The 16,955-nt window shown below is 45.6% G+C and overlaps 1 protein-coding gene across 1 annotated transcript; it reads left to right on the plus strand.

The window, feature by feature from the left end:
- Positions 1-2,281: 2,281 nt before the first annotated feature.
- On the plus strand, positions 2,282-3,469 carry S100A8 (S100 calcium binding protein A8). Its single transcript, XM_019958350.2, has 3 exons — positions 2,282-2,521; positions 2,958-3,120; positions 3,271-3,469. The coding sequence occupies exons 2-3, from the start codon at positions 2,980-2,982 to the stop codon at positions 3,397-3,399; spliced, it is 270 nt and encodes an 89-aa protein (XP_019813909.1). The 5' UTR covers positions 2,282-2,521; positions 2,958-2,979; the 3' UTR covers positions 3,400-3,469.
- The last annotated feature ends 13,486 nt before the right edge of the window (positions 3,470-16,955 follow it).

The raw sequence follows: 16,955 nt of genomic DNA on the forward strand, positions 1-16,955 counted from the left end.
GAGTCGGACACGACTGAGCTATATAAATATGAAAGTGAAAGTGAAGTCACTCAGTTGTGTCCGACTCTTTGCGACCCCATGGACTGTAGCCTACCAGGCTCCTCCATCCATAGGATTTTCCAGGCAAGAGTACTGGAGTGGGGTGCCATTTCCTTTTCTAGGGGATCTTCCCGACCCAGGGATTGAACCCGGGTCTCCTGCATTGTAGACAGACGCTTAACCATCTGAACCACCAGGGAAGTCATATATATATATGTATCTCTAACATAAAATTTACCATCCTAACCAGTCTTTAAGTGTCCAGTTCAGTCGTGTTAAATGTATTCCCTTTGTTGTGCATCTGGTCTCCAAAACGCTCATCATCTTGGAACTGAAACTCTGTACCCAATAAATAATTACCCCCACAGCCCCCTCCTCCTAGACCTTGGAAACCACCACTCTACTTCTGTTTCTATGAGTTCAGCTACTCCAGGTACCTCATATAAATGGAGATACTGGTCTTTTTGAATGTCTTACTTCACTGTCTATCCTTATGGTTCACCCATGTTGTATCATGTGTCAAGATTTTTCTTCCTTTTTAAAGGCTGAATAATATTCCATTGTATGTACACACCACATTTATTTATCCATTCATCTGTGGATGGACACTCGGGTTGCTTCCACATTTTGGCTGTTGTGAATAACGCTTCTGTGAACATGAGGGTACAAATATCTTTTTGAGACTCTGCTTTCAATTATTTTGGGTATATACCCAGAAGTGGAATTGCTGCATCAAACGGTAATTTGGTTTTTAATTTTTTGAGGAACCACTCTATTATTTTCCCTCAGGGGCTTCACTACTTTACATTCCTACCAGCAGTGCCCACGTCCTTTTCGAGACTTGTTATTTTCTGTTTTTGTTGGCAGTAGATGTATACATATATACATATATCCCCTCCATCCTGAACCTCCCTCCCACCTCAGTTTTCATTGGGTTATTTGTTTTCTTTTGGAGTTGAGTTGTAGGAGTTCTTTCTGTATTCTGGATATTAACCCTTTCTCATATATATGATTTGCAAATATTCTGTACTGTAGGTTGGAGGTAGACTTTATTGTAATCTCTGTTTAATAATTGAGCTAACTAAAGCACAGAGAGGGTAAGTAATTAGCCCAAGGTCACCCAGCTACAAAGTTAATGACAGAATAAAGCCCAAAGGGCTGCAGGAACATGAAGTAGAGAGAGGCTAATCCCATCTGCTTCCTCTAGGAGGCGATGATGGCTTAGGTCTTGGAGAAGCATAAGGAAAATATTGGTTCAATGTATGAAGGATGGAGAGATGGGAGGGGCTTTCTCAGCAGAGTCATGTTCTTGTCAGATCATGCCCTGGAGCCTGGGATCCTGTCTGCGCTCTGACACATCTGCACTGCAAAACTGTGTGAACCGCTTCACCTTTCTAGGTCTCGGCTTCCATGTGTATAGATTGAGGGGGCTCTGTGCCCCGACTTTCTGATAGGCATGTTCTGAGGGTCTGAATAGGTTACACGAATGTCAAGTACTCTGTACAAGAGAAATGATCACAAATCTTCAGCACTGGAACCCAGGTTGGGGGGAAGTACTCGCTCCTCCTGAAATCCTGGGGGAATTGCCCACCTCCTAGGGTTGAAGCATTTCTGCCTTCTCCAAAAGTGCCCTCCTTCCCCACCCCCACAGAGTTGTTTTCCTCTATAGCCCAGACTCCTGGGGTCACAGGCACATAATCACTCCAGAGAGGATGGAAGGGTCCCTGCTGTTTATGCGGTGGCTCAGTGCCTCATGCTCGTAGGGGGACCCCAAGCCAGAGTCCATCTCCTGGGACACAGTGCCACCCCACCCCAGCCTCACAGAACAGAGGTGTTGTGAAGGTGTGGGGACAGCAGCAGAGAAATGGACTTAACGCTTAGCAGCCCACATCCCCACTGAGTCCAGCCACACACATAACAACAATAATGGAAATACTCCACCTTCCGTTACTAAAAACCCAGCAACTAGGACAAGTGTTCTTAACCTGTTGGAGGCCTTTGGACCCTTTTGACAATGTGATGAATGCTGTGGAGGAATGAGCTTATGTGCATGCACTTAAAATGAGGCATTCAACTTCAGTTCTATTTCCGAGATGCACAGAGAAGCCTTGCAAATAACCACAGCAACAGTGGGAGGGACTTAGGAGTGAGCTTCCATGGTTGGCCGTGCCAGGGGACGCTAGCAGCCCACAGGCAGAATCTTTACCATGCCCTCTTCCTGGCTTCTCCTCCTGGGCATCACTGCCTGGCACTTGCCTTCCTCCTTCTACCTTTCCTGTGCTCCCCCTCAGGACTTTTCATTCTGCACGGTGATTGCCCCATTCTCCTTGTTGGGAAACTTGAGGCTGTAGCAACACTGGAAGGGAGTAGCTGCCTCTGAGTGGCCCGAGGCCCTGGGCAGCTGGCCAATCCTGGCTGCTATAAAAGGGAGCCGACACTGAGCCCTGCATGTCTTTTGGCAACTCTGTTTTGGGGAGACCTGGTAAGTGGAACTGTGGTCTGTCCGTCACTGAGGGCTTCCCCTGGGGCGGGCTGAGGAGTGCAGCAGCCTTCTCAGAGGAGGGGAGAGAAAGCTCGCTGGTATCTGGACAGGGTCCAGAGGAACATGAGCCTGGGGTTGAAGAAGGGGCCGAGGGCTCTAGGACTTTTGAGTGAGGGCACGTTTGGGCCCTTCCTGGGCAGAGGATGAGGCCATGGGGAGAGCTGGCAGGCACTGTGTGTGCTTGGGTACCCTGCCGCCTCCCACACCCTCATCTACATCATCCCACCCCTTCCCCTTGTAGCCATAGCCCTCTGCTGGCTTTAGCTACTTGGATGGTGTCATCCAAGGCAAAGCCATCCCCTGGGGAAGGAGCTTCCTGAGTGTCCCCACAGGCACCTTGCCCACTTCGGGCTTGCCCGGGTGCTCCGTCTTCCAGGTGGGGCAAATCCTTGGACACCATGCTGACGGATCTGGAGTGTGCCATTAACTCCCTGATTGACGTCTACCACAAGTACTCCCTGAAAAAAGGGAATTACCACGCCGTCTATAGGGATGACTTGAAGCAACTGTTAGAGACAGAGTGTCCTAAATTTATGAAGGTGAGGAGGAACTGGGTGTGGTTGGGGTTCTCGGCCTGGCTTTGATGAAGCCCTGGGTCACTGATCACCTGCGTGGCTCTGAACAGACAGCCATACCTCAGCTTCCCTGAGATCTTTACCCTCTGACTTCTCTCTCTCCAATCTTCACAGAAAAAGGATGCGGACACTTGGTTCAAAGAGTTGGACATCAATCAGGATGGTGGAATTAACTTCGAGGAGTTCCTCGTGCTGGTGATAAAGGTGGGCCTGGAAGCCCATGAAGAAATTCACAAAGAATAGCAGACCTATTGGGCCTGGGGCTAGGCCCCTGGACTCGTGCCTGCAGAGTAATAAAATAGTTGATACCTCAGGTCTCTCCTGATTGCGCTTTCTGTTTGTGGAATGAGGCTCCTGTGGGGGTGGAGGGAGGGTTGGAAAACCCAAAGGAAGAGAAACGAACCTGTGTTGCCCCCGCTACCCATCTATCAGCAGCCCTCTGTGCTTGCCACCAGTCTGCTCTCCTCCCTGTGTTCTTCCCAGGCGATTCCTGAGCCTTTCCAGCCCCACAATCCTGAGTCCTGAGTTCCAGGATTTAAGGATTCTAGAAAGTCCAAGATGTTATAGTTGTAGTATGAGTGATATGCGTGATATATGACATGGGTGATTTGAGAACAGGGTGACATAAAGAAAACTCAGAGTATTCTCTAAATTTTAATTTCCAGCAAAATGTCTTAGATGTGACTTTTAGGAAGTTAGGGAGATAGCTATGTAGAAGTGTGTGTGTGTGTGTGTGTGTGTGTGTGTGTGTGTGTGTGTATGAGAGAGAGAGAGACAGGGAGAGAGAGAGAGTAATTCTATGCTGTGGTGTGACTTTAGGTGGATGTTACATTAAGTAACACTAATAAGCCCCCTGGCCTCCGCACTTGTAATTTCTTCTAAAGAGGTTTAGGAAGCTTTCCTTCTCTCTCCATTTCCAACCTCTTAACTTTATTCAATAATAAAGAAAGGACTTCCCTGGTGGCCCAGTGGTTAAGAATTTGCCTTCCAATGCAGGAGACATGGATTTGATCCCTGGTCCAGCAGATAACACCTGCTGCAGGGCAACTAAGCCCACGCACCACAACGACTGAGCCCATCCTCTCTAGAGCCCCCGAGCCACAGCTAGCGAGAAGGCCTGGAACTCCAACTGAGACTCAACACGGTGAAATAAATAAATAGATACTAAAAAATAAAGGAAAGTCCAGATAGGCTAATACATTAATAAAACACAATGTGAAGAATAAGGTATTCAATTGTTTTCCTGTGGGGTGAATGCTTCGATAATCAGTGACTTATCTAAAATAATCTCCCCGTCATTACTCCGGGTTTCCAAGGGTCTGGTGAAACAGGAGGGCCGGAAAATGAATGGGCATCTCTCACCAGAACCCAGCCAGCAAGCTGAGTTTCCATGCTGCATCTTTGGGACATTTACCGTTGTCCTCACTTAGCAGAAGGGGTGGTGATGTTAGTTATGGAGAAGGGGGTTGGGAGCTGTCACCAGAGTCTCTGCACCAGGGATTTTGACTTGGTCTATCTTGCCTGGAAAATCCCATGGACAGAGGAGCCTGGTAGGCTACAGTCCATGGGGCTGCAAACAGTCGAACACGACTGAGCGACTTTACTTTACTATGGTACATCTTGGGGCTTCCTAGGTGGCGCTAGTGGTAAAGAACCTGCCTGCTAACCCAGAAGATGTAAGAGACTCGGTCAGGAAGATCCCCTGGAGGAGAGCATGGAACCCACTCCAGTATTCTTGCCTGGAGAGTCCCCATGGACAGAGGAGCCTGGCGGGCTACAGTCCATAGGGTCACAAAGAATCAGATACAACTGAAATGACTGAGCAAGCTTGCACGCATGGTACATCTCTGGAACAGAACTGAAGTTGAGTACACCATTCTGATTGTATGTGTATATGCTCATTCCTCTGAGTCTTTCATCACTAAAAAAGGATGCAGACACCCCTCAAATGTTAATAACATTTGTTCTGGCTTCTGTATTTTTAGTAATGAAAGGTAGAGTGTGTATTTCCATTATTGTTGTTTTGTTTGTGGCTAGACTCGGTGGGGTGGGTAGCGGGTGGGGAACATGTGCTGCTAAGGGCTAAATTAGTTTCTCTGCTGCTGCCCCACCCCTTCACAACTCTTCTGCTCTGTGAAGCTGGGGTGGGGGCACTGTGTCCCAGGAGATGGATGCTGGCTTGGAGTCCCTCTGTGTGCATCAGGCACTGAACCACTGCATAAACAGCAGGGAGCCTTCCACCCTCCCTGGGATGATTGTGTGCCTCTAACTCCAGGAGCCTGGGCTGTAGAGGAACCCAACTCTGTGAGGGTGAAGGTGGGGGAAGGAGGGGACCCTTGGTGAAGGCGGAAGTGCTTCAACCCCAGGAGGAGAAAAGGAGTTGGCCAATCCACCCCCCACCCCCCCACCCCCTGGATTTCAGGAGAAGCAAGTTTCTCCCTCACTCAAGAAAATGCCACTCAGATGAACTGGGTCCCAATGCTGAAGATTACTCACCCCAGATCACTGGGCTTTTCCTTTGTGGTAGGGTTTACTCATACAGAAATGCAAATGAACAGGGAAAGATTACAGCTTAAACCCTTATTCACAGAGCAAGTCTTTAATTACCAGCTAGCTTTGTTATCAGCTAATGTATTAGTGAAAATGGTTGGCAGTCAGCAGAGAACTGAGACTGGGGCATAGAATGGGATGGGGGATCTAGTCACTAAATATGGAGGTGGGCTCCCTCTGTGCAGGCGTGGGAAGGTTGGAGACAAAAGCTCTTCCTTCTCAGTTTTCCTGGAGGATCTCTTTATCTATTCCCCAAAGCCAAGTGTGTGCGTGCTCAGTCGGTCAGCCGTGTCTGACTCTCACCCAACTCAGGAGTGTGAACACACTCTGTACATGGAGGAGGCTCTCACTGCAGTTCTGAGAGGCACCTTTAAACGTGAGCAGCTTGTCCAAACGTGGCCCAGGGCAAAAAATATGGGAAAGGTTGTCATGGTTCACCAAGAAGCATCCCAGGCCTCACTCAATATTTAGGGAACATAATGGGTGAATGCAGAAAAGGAGAGGGCAGCCCCATTCTGCCTCAGTTATCCACATTGGTGGTGGTGGTGTGTATATGTGTGTGTGTGTGTGTGTATTTGTGTGGATATTTGTATGTGTCTGAGTGAGGGTGAGGGGCAACATATCCCAGTGCTTCACTCTCCTTGAAAATGCACGTTAGACTTGTTGCTAATGGATTCTTTTGGGTGGGGTGATGGTGGGGGCTTTACTATTGTTAACTGTGCTCTGCTGGTTGAAAGTCCAATGAGTCCACTTTCTCTGAGTCCTCTCAGAGGACCATGGCGAAGGCAGCCCAGAATGCCCTCTGGAGTTTCACCATAAGTGATGGGCCAGTGATTGTGAAGAATTGTATTGACCCTGAGATGTCAAACGGTTGATACCCAAGCTCATGGTTGAATGTGGGAGGTAGACCAGCTGGCACTGGCCACCTGAAGGATGAGGTGGAGATGAGTGAAGCCATCTTTGGAAGGTCTGTGGAGGAGGCAGGCTTGCAGACTGTCATGTACAAACAAGGCTGTGCCCATTACAGGACCTACTGGGCAGAGTCAGGCAGGGCTTGTAGCCCAGAGCAAGGTGTTTCAGTTTCCTGTTGCTGCAGCAGCAAAAGAAGAACAAGGTGGTGGAAAGTTGAGAAATAGGTGGTTTAGTAGGAAGCCTCATGTCATTTTGAACCCACAAAGAACTTGGCTCACCAGTTGAGGCAGATCCGGCCTTAAAGGATGACTTGTCTGAAATCCCACTTCTCCACCCAGGCTCCCCACCCAAGACCCAAGACTCCTGACTTCAGCCAAGTGCCTTGCAGTTGTGACAGAATTATTAAAGAGCACGGGGAGTATTTGGAATTGGGCAACTGGTGTCTAGGAGCTGAACAGACAGCTTATTCCAGAGGAGAAGACTTCCTTGTACATCCTTCTACTTGGGAGCCACAGTGATTCTGGTTGGGTCCAGATATCAGCCTAGATTCTGGCCTCCTGACCTAGGGAATTCAGCCTAAATTCAGATGGGCTGAGAAGAGGGAAAAAAGTGTTATTTGCTCAGTTGTGTCACCTCTCTGTGACCCCATGGACTGTAGCCCGCCAAGCTTCTCTGTTCATGGAATTCTCCAGGCAAGAATACTGGAGTGGGTAGCCATTCCCTTCTCTAGGGGATCTTCCCAACCCAGGGACAGAACCCTCGTCTCCCGCATTGGCAGGTGGATTCTTTACCATTGAGCCACAAGGGAAGTCCAGAAGGAGAGGGAAGGTGCTATCCTTCTGGAAGGCAGTGTGAAAGGAAAAAAAAATCATCTCGAACCTGGAGAAAGACAAAATGGTGATTGCTTAAATCTTTGATCTCAGGCTAGAGTTTGTCTGAGTAGAAGCAAGTCTTCGCTGCTTGTTAACCTTCCATCATCTGGCACTTTGGGAAGTGTAACATGGTCAGCACAGTATGTTTGGTTAACAGGTCACAATGGATAAAGAAGTAGGCAGTTCACATCTGCTTGGTGTGGTAATATGATTCTATAGCTTGGCAGAGATGTTAAACCTCTATTTATTTCCACATGAGACATACTCCATAGCCGACTTTGAGGCCATGCAAAGTTGAATTGAAAAAGGCAGCATATGAGCTCTGTATGTGTGTGTGTGCTAAGTCGCTCAATCATGTCCGATTCTTTGCGACTCCATGGATTGTAGCCCACCAGGCCCCTCTGTCCATGGGATTCTCCAGGCAAGAATACTGGAGTGGGTTGCCATGCCCTTCTCCAGGGGATCTTCCTGACCCAGGGATTGAATCTGTGTCTATTATGTCTCCTGCATTGGCAGGAGGGTTCTTTACCACTAGTGCCACCTGGGAAGCCCCATATAAACTATCTACATTTGTTCAAATAATATTATGCAAAAGAGAAAAACTCAAATATATACATGACACTGAAACAAAATAGTCATTAGAAGCAATTACTTATCTTAAATTAAGTGACAATTCAGTATTATTCCAGTGTTTAGCTTTGGAAACAGGAACTGTTATAGATACAGTCATCATAAAAATAAAATCAAGACATTCACATTTGAGGTTGTTGCTTTGATTTTTATCTCCCTATTAAACCTTGAGTCATATTTAAAAATCTTAGTCATTCCTTTCCTGAATGTCTTTATATATTCTCAAATATTCTTCAAACCAGCTTTTAAAAATCTTTGCTGATTCTCTCATTAATGAACTAAAACAAGAATTTTGACACAGGCTCACTATATTTGTTGATAATTTTGCTTTTAAGTACTAGACTTTGTGATAGCTTATCTCTTTTGTTTCTTATAACACCCCTATAAGACTGATACTTGCTATTTCCATTTTACACATAAGGAGGTTCAGAGAAGTTAAGAAACTCAGCAAAATTTATTAATCTGGCAAATGGCAAAGCTAGGATTAGATCTGCGGGTGTCTCCAGGCAGGAAACCCCAGTTCAGACATGGAAGTGCTTTTCTTCTAGTTGATTTCCAACCTGTGTTTGCAGAGGGCCCGCCCTTCCTCTTCTGCCCTTCTTGGTCTCTTTGTCCTTGCCCCCTGCAGTTACAGGGACGGACTTTCTCTCTTGGACTTCTTTCTTCTGTCTCCAGGTCCTCACCCTCACTTGGGCCTGAATTACTGTGGTTATTTTTTTTTTCCTGGTATGAGCAATCCTCCAGACAATGACTGTAGAACTGGGGATTAACATTTTGTGTTCCATAAGCTCTTAGGGACTGTCCCTCCTTTTCGGTTAAGGAGTCTTCCTTCTAGTTTTAGGAGTGGTGAAAATTTCCATGTGAATAATTGTCTTGTTTGCAAAATCACGGTCTGAACTGGCTGCTTAGGTCAGGGCATAGACCTTTAGCAACTCTTTCAAATGATCTGTACCCATTGCTCTTTCAGTGGGCAGAAGTTTCTTCTTCCTCCTAAAGGGACCTCATTAGCAGCAGAAAGCATAGAACTATATCCTGCATCCAGAGTCAGAGATTCTTCATCAGCCTAGCCCAGTAAGGGCTCCACTCGGTTCAGCTTGCTCAGCATCTTGCTTTGTTATGGCATATTTCTCTTCTGTGCTTTCCAGAGCAAAATATCAAACACAAATAAAATGCTCTGGATTTCTTTCCTGCTTTGGTCCTAGAACTCTCCACTATAATGTAATTCATTAAGACCCCATCATAAATGTCATACTTAAAGGAAAAACATTAGACATTTATTTTTTTTTGAAGTATAGTTAATTTACAATGGTGTGTTAGTTTCAGGTGTATAGCACAGTGATTCAGTTATACATACATATATATTATTTTTCAGATTCCTTTCCCCCATTGGATATTACAAAATATTGAGTATAGTTCCTATGTGCTATACAGTAAGTCCTCATTGGTCATCTGTATAGTTGTGTGTATATGTTAATCCCAAACTTCCAATTTATCCCTCCCCTCTACTTCCCCTTTGGTAACCATTAGTTTGTTTTCTATGTCTGTGGGTCTATTTCTGTTTCATAAATAAATTTGTTAGTATCCTTTTATAAAGAGTCCACAGATAAGTAATATCATATATTTGTCTTCCTCTGTCTGATATATTTCAGTTAGTATGATAATCTCTAGATCCCTCCATGTTGATGCAAATGGCACCATTTCATTCTTTTTCATGGCCAAGTAATATTTCACAATATATATAAATATATACCACGCCTTCCTTATCCATTCACCTTTTGATGGACATTTAGGCTGTTTCCACAGACATTAATTTTTAATAACAGGAAAAACACAAGGATGCCTCCATTACCACTTCTATCTAATATTAGTATTGTGGGGCCCTAGCCAGTGCTATAAGACAAGAAAAACTAAATGAGAAGTAATGGGACATCTGGAGACACTGAGCTTGTGGAGCAAACCAATACCCCACGGGGCACTCTTGTCTCTGAATTTCATCACCTCCTCTGTTTCTCCATCTGAATAACTGCTACTCTTGTATATTTTTTCAGGAATGTGTCCAGCCAAGTTGGACTTAGTTCTTCCCTTGAGGCTATTAATGTCATTACTGGAAAACACACTGATTAGCTGGTGTTTCTTAGTTTTCTTTGGAGGCTGAAGGGCTTTTTCTGCAGCCTGCATCCGGAACACTCAGGCTTGGAGCAGAATCAGTTCAGTTCAGTTCAGTTGCTCAGTCATGTCCGACTCTTTGCCACCCCATGAATCGCAGCACGCCAGGCCTCCCTGTCCATCACCATCTCCTGGAGTTCACTCAAAACTCACAGAATAGAGGGTGCTATACTCTGGGACTCCAGAGGTCATCAGATATTAATACTGAATCCTCTCCTCTAGGAAAAGGTTCAGAAATTTAGAAATTTACAGTCTGAAGTAGGGACCTCAGAAATCATTTCTGATGCACTCCCCTCTTCAGTTTTCTATTCTGGGTCTCACAGAGAATTACTTTTTCAATAATTTTTTAAAAATGCTTTAATCTGCCTTCTTTTTACTCCAGAAATATTCTGCCAACTATTCCATGCTGTTGAAGGGTTTGGAGGTATCCTGTACAAATCCTTCAAACTCAGCCAGTTCCAGCATAGACAGTTGACAGTCAACATCACATCTGCCCCATTAACCAGACTTCTGACACAATTCCAGCTACTGTTTCAAAACGCAACTGGCTCCAAATTCCAGGAAAATCAATTGATCCACAAGGCAGATGAGGATCTTCCAAGGAACTTCCAAATGCAATAAGTATGATCATTTACAACTACCTGTTTTTATTTTCCCAGTTAACTGCTCAAGTTTCCACAAATCATACTAAGAGGGTGTCTGGTATCTGCTTCTTGAGCCTGGGGCTCACTCAGGCCAGTGGGGAGTCTGAGGATCATTCTGCTCTCATGAACAGCAGTAGTCTCTTGTGTTTGCTTCTATTCATTATAAAAGCTGATGTTGAAGGCCATCTGCACAATTCTGTGGATGATGCATTTCTAGCAAGCTGCTGGGAAGCCCTCTATAAAGGCCAGGCACTGCGGCCGCTGTAGAGGACACTGCCACCCAAAGCACATGGGAAGGTTGGGTTTGGAAGAGTTTCCATCAATTTTATTGTTCTTGTGTTTCCTTTGTCACTGGCATGATCTCCCCTTTTGCTCACCATATTAATTTGGTTTCAGGAAAGTTTTCCTGCTGTGGATCCGACTGGGGCCAAATGTCTCTCTTGCCTCATATCTCTAGGAGATTTCTCTTCCCCATTGGGCCAGCAGTGATGTTGACTAACTGCCTACCGGGGTGGGGATGGGGGAGGGTCAGAGGGCACGTATCTCAGTGCCATTGCCCCACAGAGCAAAGCAGAACTGCTTCAAGATAGCTCTCTGTTTTCCCTATTCTGAAAGCAGGTAAACAGCTCCTGTTTCAGGCTTTAATCCATCTGTATTTGGACACTTGTGGCTGATCCATCACTCACGCAGTTCTCACTTATAGGGTTGTGGACTTCTCCAGTTCTGGGGCTCTCCTGGCTGGGAAGGGGTGGCCCTTGCTCCCTCTCGCTTCCTCGCTTGTTCTCTGATGGGGGATGCAGCTGGAGGGAGCAGAGACCTCTGCTGAATTTCTTTTGGATGTCTGCCTTTCCCCGACCTGAGTTTTTATTGTCTTCCTCTAGTGTTTCTGCACCGGGGTAGGAAAAGGCCCTGGTGATTACTGAGCTGAATCCTGTGGGGCTGAAAACTTCTCAAGAGGCCTCATCTCCCGTGTATGTCAGCCTCAGCTTCTGGGACACTATAGACAGATTCACCATATGGGATCAGGTCACCAGAAAATAGCCATTTTATTCACAGATAGGTGAGAGGATGGCCATTTTCATTTTCTCAAGGTTTTTAGAGGTTGTCTCAGAAAAAGCTCCTTCTCAGACCTATCTTCAGAGCTTTGGAATTTCCCATTGGCTGATGCCCTGAGTGGAATTCAAAGTCCCAGTCAGGTGCCTTGGCCTGTATGGGGCCCTTAGCTGCTTTCTCCAGTGAGATGTGTCTGTCTCTCTTTTCCCTCCTTCTATGGACCAGAAATTACTGCCTGCTCCCCCACCCACCCCACTTCTGGGACACAAGTCAGTCTGGAGGGCCTCAGACCAGAGACTTTTGTGACAGGTGTCCCCCTTTCCCCTGACTCGAACAGGTCGAGCCTGCCTGGTGCACCCTTGGGCCCTGATGCCTCCTCCAGCAGTTTCTGGAGCACAGGGTCTAGCAACAACAGTCACCTTCTCAGGTTTCTGGGAAATCCCACTGGGGCCATGTAACTCTGCACAGCTCCAAGTACACCTTTTGTGGCCTCTGCTTCTCCACCAGTTACGGACGCTTTTTCTACATGAAGCCCATATGGTTCTTGCAGAGCCTCTTGACCTCCTTCATCTCTTTTTTTTTCTCTTACAGTTTTCAGCCAGGTTCCCAGTCCTGCCTGGAATGCATGCTCCCCTGAGGCTGTAATGTCAGCTTTCATCAACCACAGTCCCTCTTCACAGCGGACTGGCTCCACCAATCGCTCTAGGTTGGGTCAGAGCCTCAGTGTAGCCTCATTCCCAGAACCCACTGATCCAAGCAATGTGTGCCTGCCCCCTTCTAGGAAGGGGCTCAGAGTCTTAAGAAATTCAGTCTGAGGTAGAAAAGCTAACAAATCATTCTCCCCCACCCCCTACCCAGCACAATATGTAGTATTTGCTTTATTTAAAATAATTTTGGATTTCCCTGGTGGTCCAGTGGTTAAGAATCTGCCTGCCAATGTGGAGAACGTGGGTCTGATCCCTGGTCTTGGAAAATTCCACATGCTGCTGGGCGACTAAGCCCATGTGCCACAACTAAACTGAGCCCACGCTCTGCGAGCCCACACTCTACAGCAAAAGAAGGCATGACCATGAGAAGCTGCAGCTGGAGAGTGACCCCGGCTTGCCACAACCTAGAGAAAGCCCTTGTATACCAACAAAGATCCAGGGCAGCCAAAATAATAAATAAAAATTTTTAAAAATTACGGATTTTTTTTTGTAGGAGCAAATCACTTTTTTTTTCTTTAAAAGGCATTTTATTTTATTAAATTGACATATGGTTGATTCACAATGCTGTATCAGTTTCAGTTGTACAGCTAAGTGATTCAGCCACACACACACACACATATTCTCTTCCCCCCCATTATGATTTTTCTCAGGGTACTGAATACAGTTCCCTGTGCTATACGGTAGGGCCCTGTTGTTTATGTCATAAGTTTGCATCTGCTAATCCCAAACTCTCAGCCCACCCCTCCCCCACCCCTCCCCCTTGGCAACCACAAGTCTATTCCTACGTCCCTGAGTCTGTCTCTGTTTCATAGGTAGGTTCATTTGTGCCACAGTTTAAATTCCACGTATAAGTGATACAATATGGTATTGGTCTTTCTCTTTCTGACTTACTTCATTTAATATGAAAATCTCTAGTTCCATCCATGTCGCTGCAAATGACATTATTTCATTCATTTTCATGGTTGAGAAGTATTCCATTGTATGCACATATCACATCTTCTTTATCCACTCATCTGTCCATGGACATGGCTAGTAACAACCATTCTTAAAGCATTCTTGGCTACTCTGCTAGCGTGTCTGGTGACTCTCAGAGAATTACATTTTTCAGCAAACAAAAAAGTTATTTAGTTTCTTCCTTCTCTGCTTTCTGGAATACTTTACTAATCACTCGGTTTCTGTCCGGAGTACTAAAGGCTTCCTATAGATTCACAGGTATTTGCTGCTTTATTTTGCCTTGTAATGAACTTATATGCTATGTATAGTCTTTTGCATGTCTCAAAATGATATGGAATGCAGTAGTAAGCGGGGGAACAAAAACAAGAAAGAAGCGCTCATCTGGAGTTCTTCAAGCAGTCTCACCCCTTCGAGCTGTATCCTCCTGGGCAGCAGTGACTACTACTGTTCAGTGGTATAAAGTTACAGTCCTGGGAGATGAAAAAGACCTAGGGATCTGCTGTACAACACAGTCAGTTCAGATCACCCAGTCATGTCTGACTCTTTGGGACCCCATGGACTGCAGCATGCCAGGCCTCCCTGTCCATCACCAACTCCCAGAGTTTACTCAAACTAATGTCCATTGAGTCAGTGATACCATCCAACCAACTCATTCTCTGTCATCCCGTTCTCCTCCTGCCTTCAATCTTTCCCAGCATCAGGGTCTTTTCCAATGAGTCAGTTCTTCGCATCAGGTGGACAAAGGATTGGAGCTTCAGCTTCAGTGCCTACATAGTGCCTACAGTTAAAGATATGGTATCATGCACTGAATCACAAGCTGGAATCAAGCAAGATTCCTGGGAGAAATATCAACAACCTCAGATATGCAACTGATGTCACTCTAAAGGCAGAAAGTAGAAAGTAAAGAGGAACTAAAGAGCCTCTTAATGAGGATGAAAGAGGAAAGTGAAAAGCTGGCTTGAAACTCAACATTCAACAAACTAAGAATATGGCATTTGGTCTCATTAATTCATGGCAAATAGAAAGGAAAAAGTTGTGGTGGATTTTATTTTCTTGGGCTCCAAAATTACTGTGGACAGTGACTGTAGCCATGAAATTAAAAGATGTTTGCTCCTTAGAAAAGAAAGCTATGACAAACCTAGACAGCATATTAAAACACAGAGACATCACTTTGGTGGTATAGTCAAAGGCCCATGTAGTCAAAGCTGTGGTTTTTCCAGTAGTCATGTATGGATGTGAGAGTTGGACCATTAAGAAGGCTAAACACCAGAAAATTTATGCTTTTGAATTGTGGTGATGGAGAAGACTCTTGAGAGTCCCTTGGACTCCAAGGAGATAAAATCAGTCAATTCTAAAGGAAATCAACCCCGAATATTCATTGGAAGTACTGATACTGAAACTCCAATACTTTGGCCACCAGATGTGAAGAGCTGACTCACTGAAAAAGACTCTGATGGTGGGAAGGATAAAAGGAGAAAAGGGCAGTAGAGGATGAGATGCTTAGATAGTATCACCGACCCAATGGACATGAGTCTGAGCAAACTCCAGGATATAGTGAAGGACAGGGAAGCCTAGTGTGCTGCAGTTCTTGGGGTCACAAAGAGTTGGACACGACTTAGTGACTGAACAACAACAACATCGTGCACTCGAGTGTGTGTTAAGATGGTAATCTCACCCTAAGTGTTCTTACCACAAAAACCAAAAACAAAGCCAAAGGCACTCAAGGAAGTTGTCAGGGGTAATGGATGTGCTTTTGACCTCGATTGTGGTGATGGTATCACCGGTGTTTGAAAATGTCTAAATTCATTAAGTTTTACACATTAAATATGTGCAATTTTTGTATATCAGTTATGCCTCAATAAAGCTGTTTAAAAAATAGAGTTAATTTCACCGGAAAAAGTAAAAAGAAAGGGAGCAGTGACCTTGGACAGGCTCTGCCACACCCAATTTCCTAACATAATCACAGCCTTGTATCAACATCGGTTGTCTAATTCAGAAGGGGTAAAGTAGCCCATGACACTGAGTAATCTGGATGTGATTTCAAAATAGAGTTGTGACATGATTTGCTCAGTTCAGGATGAACACAGCACTACAAGTCTCTTATTTTCTTGCCATCTGGCTCCTACCCATCTAGTTTCTCTTCCTTCTGCAGCCTCCCCATTCCTGAAATGCCCAAACACTCCAGTGGCTTTCTTAGTCCATCGGTAGGATCTGTTCTGCCTTCACAAGCCAAGGAGATAGGGATCTAGGGTCTCACTAGTTGCCTCCCCCAAAGCAGTTGCTTCTTGTGGTTGTAAGGTGTGGCCACTGAAACCTCCTGGTCTGGGCAGTTTTAGGGACAAATTGCTAGCCCACTACTGCAGAGATGTGCTACAGGGGTGGTCTGGGTCCTCATTTAGGCAGTACCTGTTGCCATGGTAACCATGCTACTACAAAGCATGTAGTGGAGTCTAGAGTACTGAATGGAGATCACTAGGCTAGGTTTCAAAAAGATTTTATTTCAGAATCCTTGATAACCTCTTCCTACCTTGGAGCTTTGATCCTGGTCATCATAGCCCAACTTGACAGCTTCTCTAATAGCCAAATTCGGGAATTGTGATGGTAAAGTGGGGGGAAGGCATAGAGGGATTGGTGTCTCAGTTCCTGAAAACCCTTGGATCCTTTCTGAAAAATGCTCCAATGATTAGCTTTGCATTCTAGAAAAAACTGAGGGAGAAGTCTCCCTTCCCTTACAGACAGAAAAGATTTTTGTCCACTTGCCAAAACTGAAGATAAGGCTGATTATTTTGTTCAAACAACAAGAAGCAATTGCTTCCCTGCCCTTTTTAGCTCCATCACCACCTTATCAGAGAGCCTTTCCCATCCTAGAACTCCCTAGGCTGTTCAGTGAGGGCAGGTTCATGTCTGTTCTGTTTGTGGCTGCTTTCCCAAGTGCCTGCCCAGCAGTGACCAGCAGATATGAAGGGCTAGGAGGTGTTTGCCAGGTGAAGGAACCCACGCTGCCCTTCTGCTCACCACTGCTCAGAGGTTAGAGTTGATCTGAGCCTGCTTCCACATCTCCAGGAATGGAATCCCTTTAGACCCAGAACTTCCCATCCTTTACAGCAGGGGCCTTCAACCTTTGGAAGCTAATGCCTGATGATCTGAGGTGGAGCTGATGTAATAATAATAGAAATAAAATGCACGATAAATGTAATGAGCTTGGATCATTCGGAAACCATCCCCCTACCCTGGTCCATGGGAAAATTGTCTTCTACAAAACCGACTCCTGATGGCAGAAAGGTTGGGGACCACTGCCTTAAAGTGATGTC

The sequence above is a fragment of the Bos indicus genome, chromosome 3 (assembly GCF_029378745.1).
Source record: "Bos indicus isolate NIAB-ARS_2022 breed Sahiwal x Tharparkar chromosome 3, NIAB-ARS_B.indTharparkar_mat_pri_1.0, whole genome shotgun sequence".
NCBI classification, from domain to species: domain Eukaryota; kingdom Metazoa; phylum Chordata; class Mammalia; order Artiodactyla; family Bovidae; genus Bos; species Bos indicus.

Coding starts and splice junctions, on each gene's coding strand:
- S100A8 (XM_019958350.2), top strand. CDS start 2,980: ATGCTGACGGATCTGGAGTGTGCCATTAACTCCCTGATTGACGTCTAC. Junction 3,121..3,270: donor AGTGTCCTAAATTTATGAAG/GTGAGGAGGAAC, acceptor CAATCTTCACAG/AAAAAGGATGCGGACACTTG.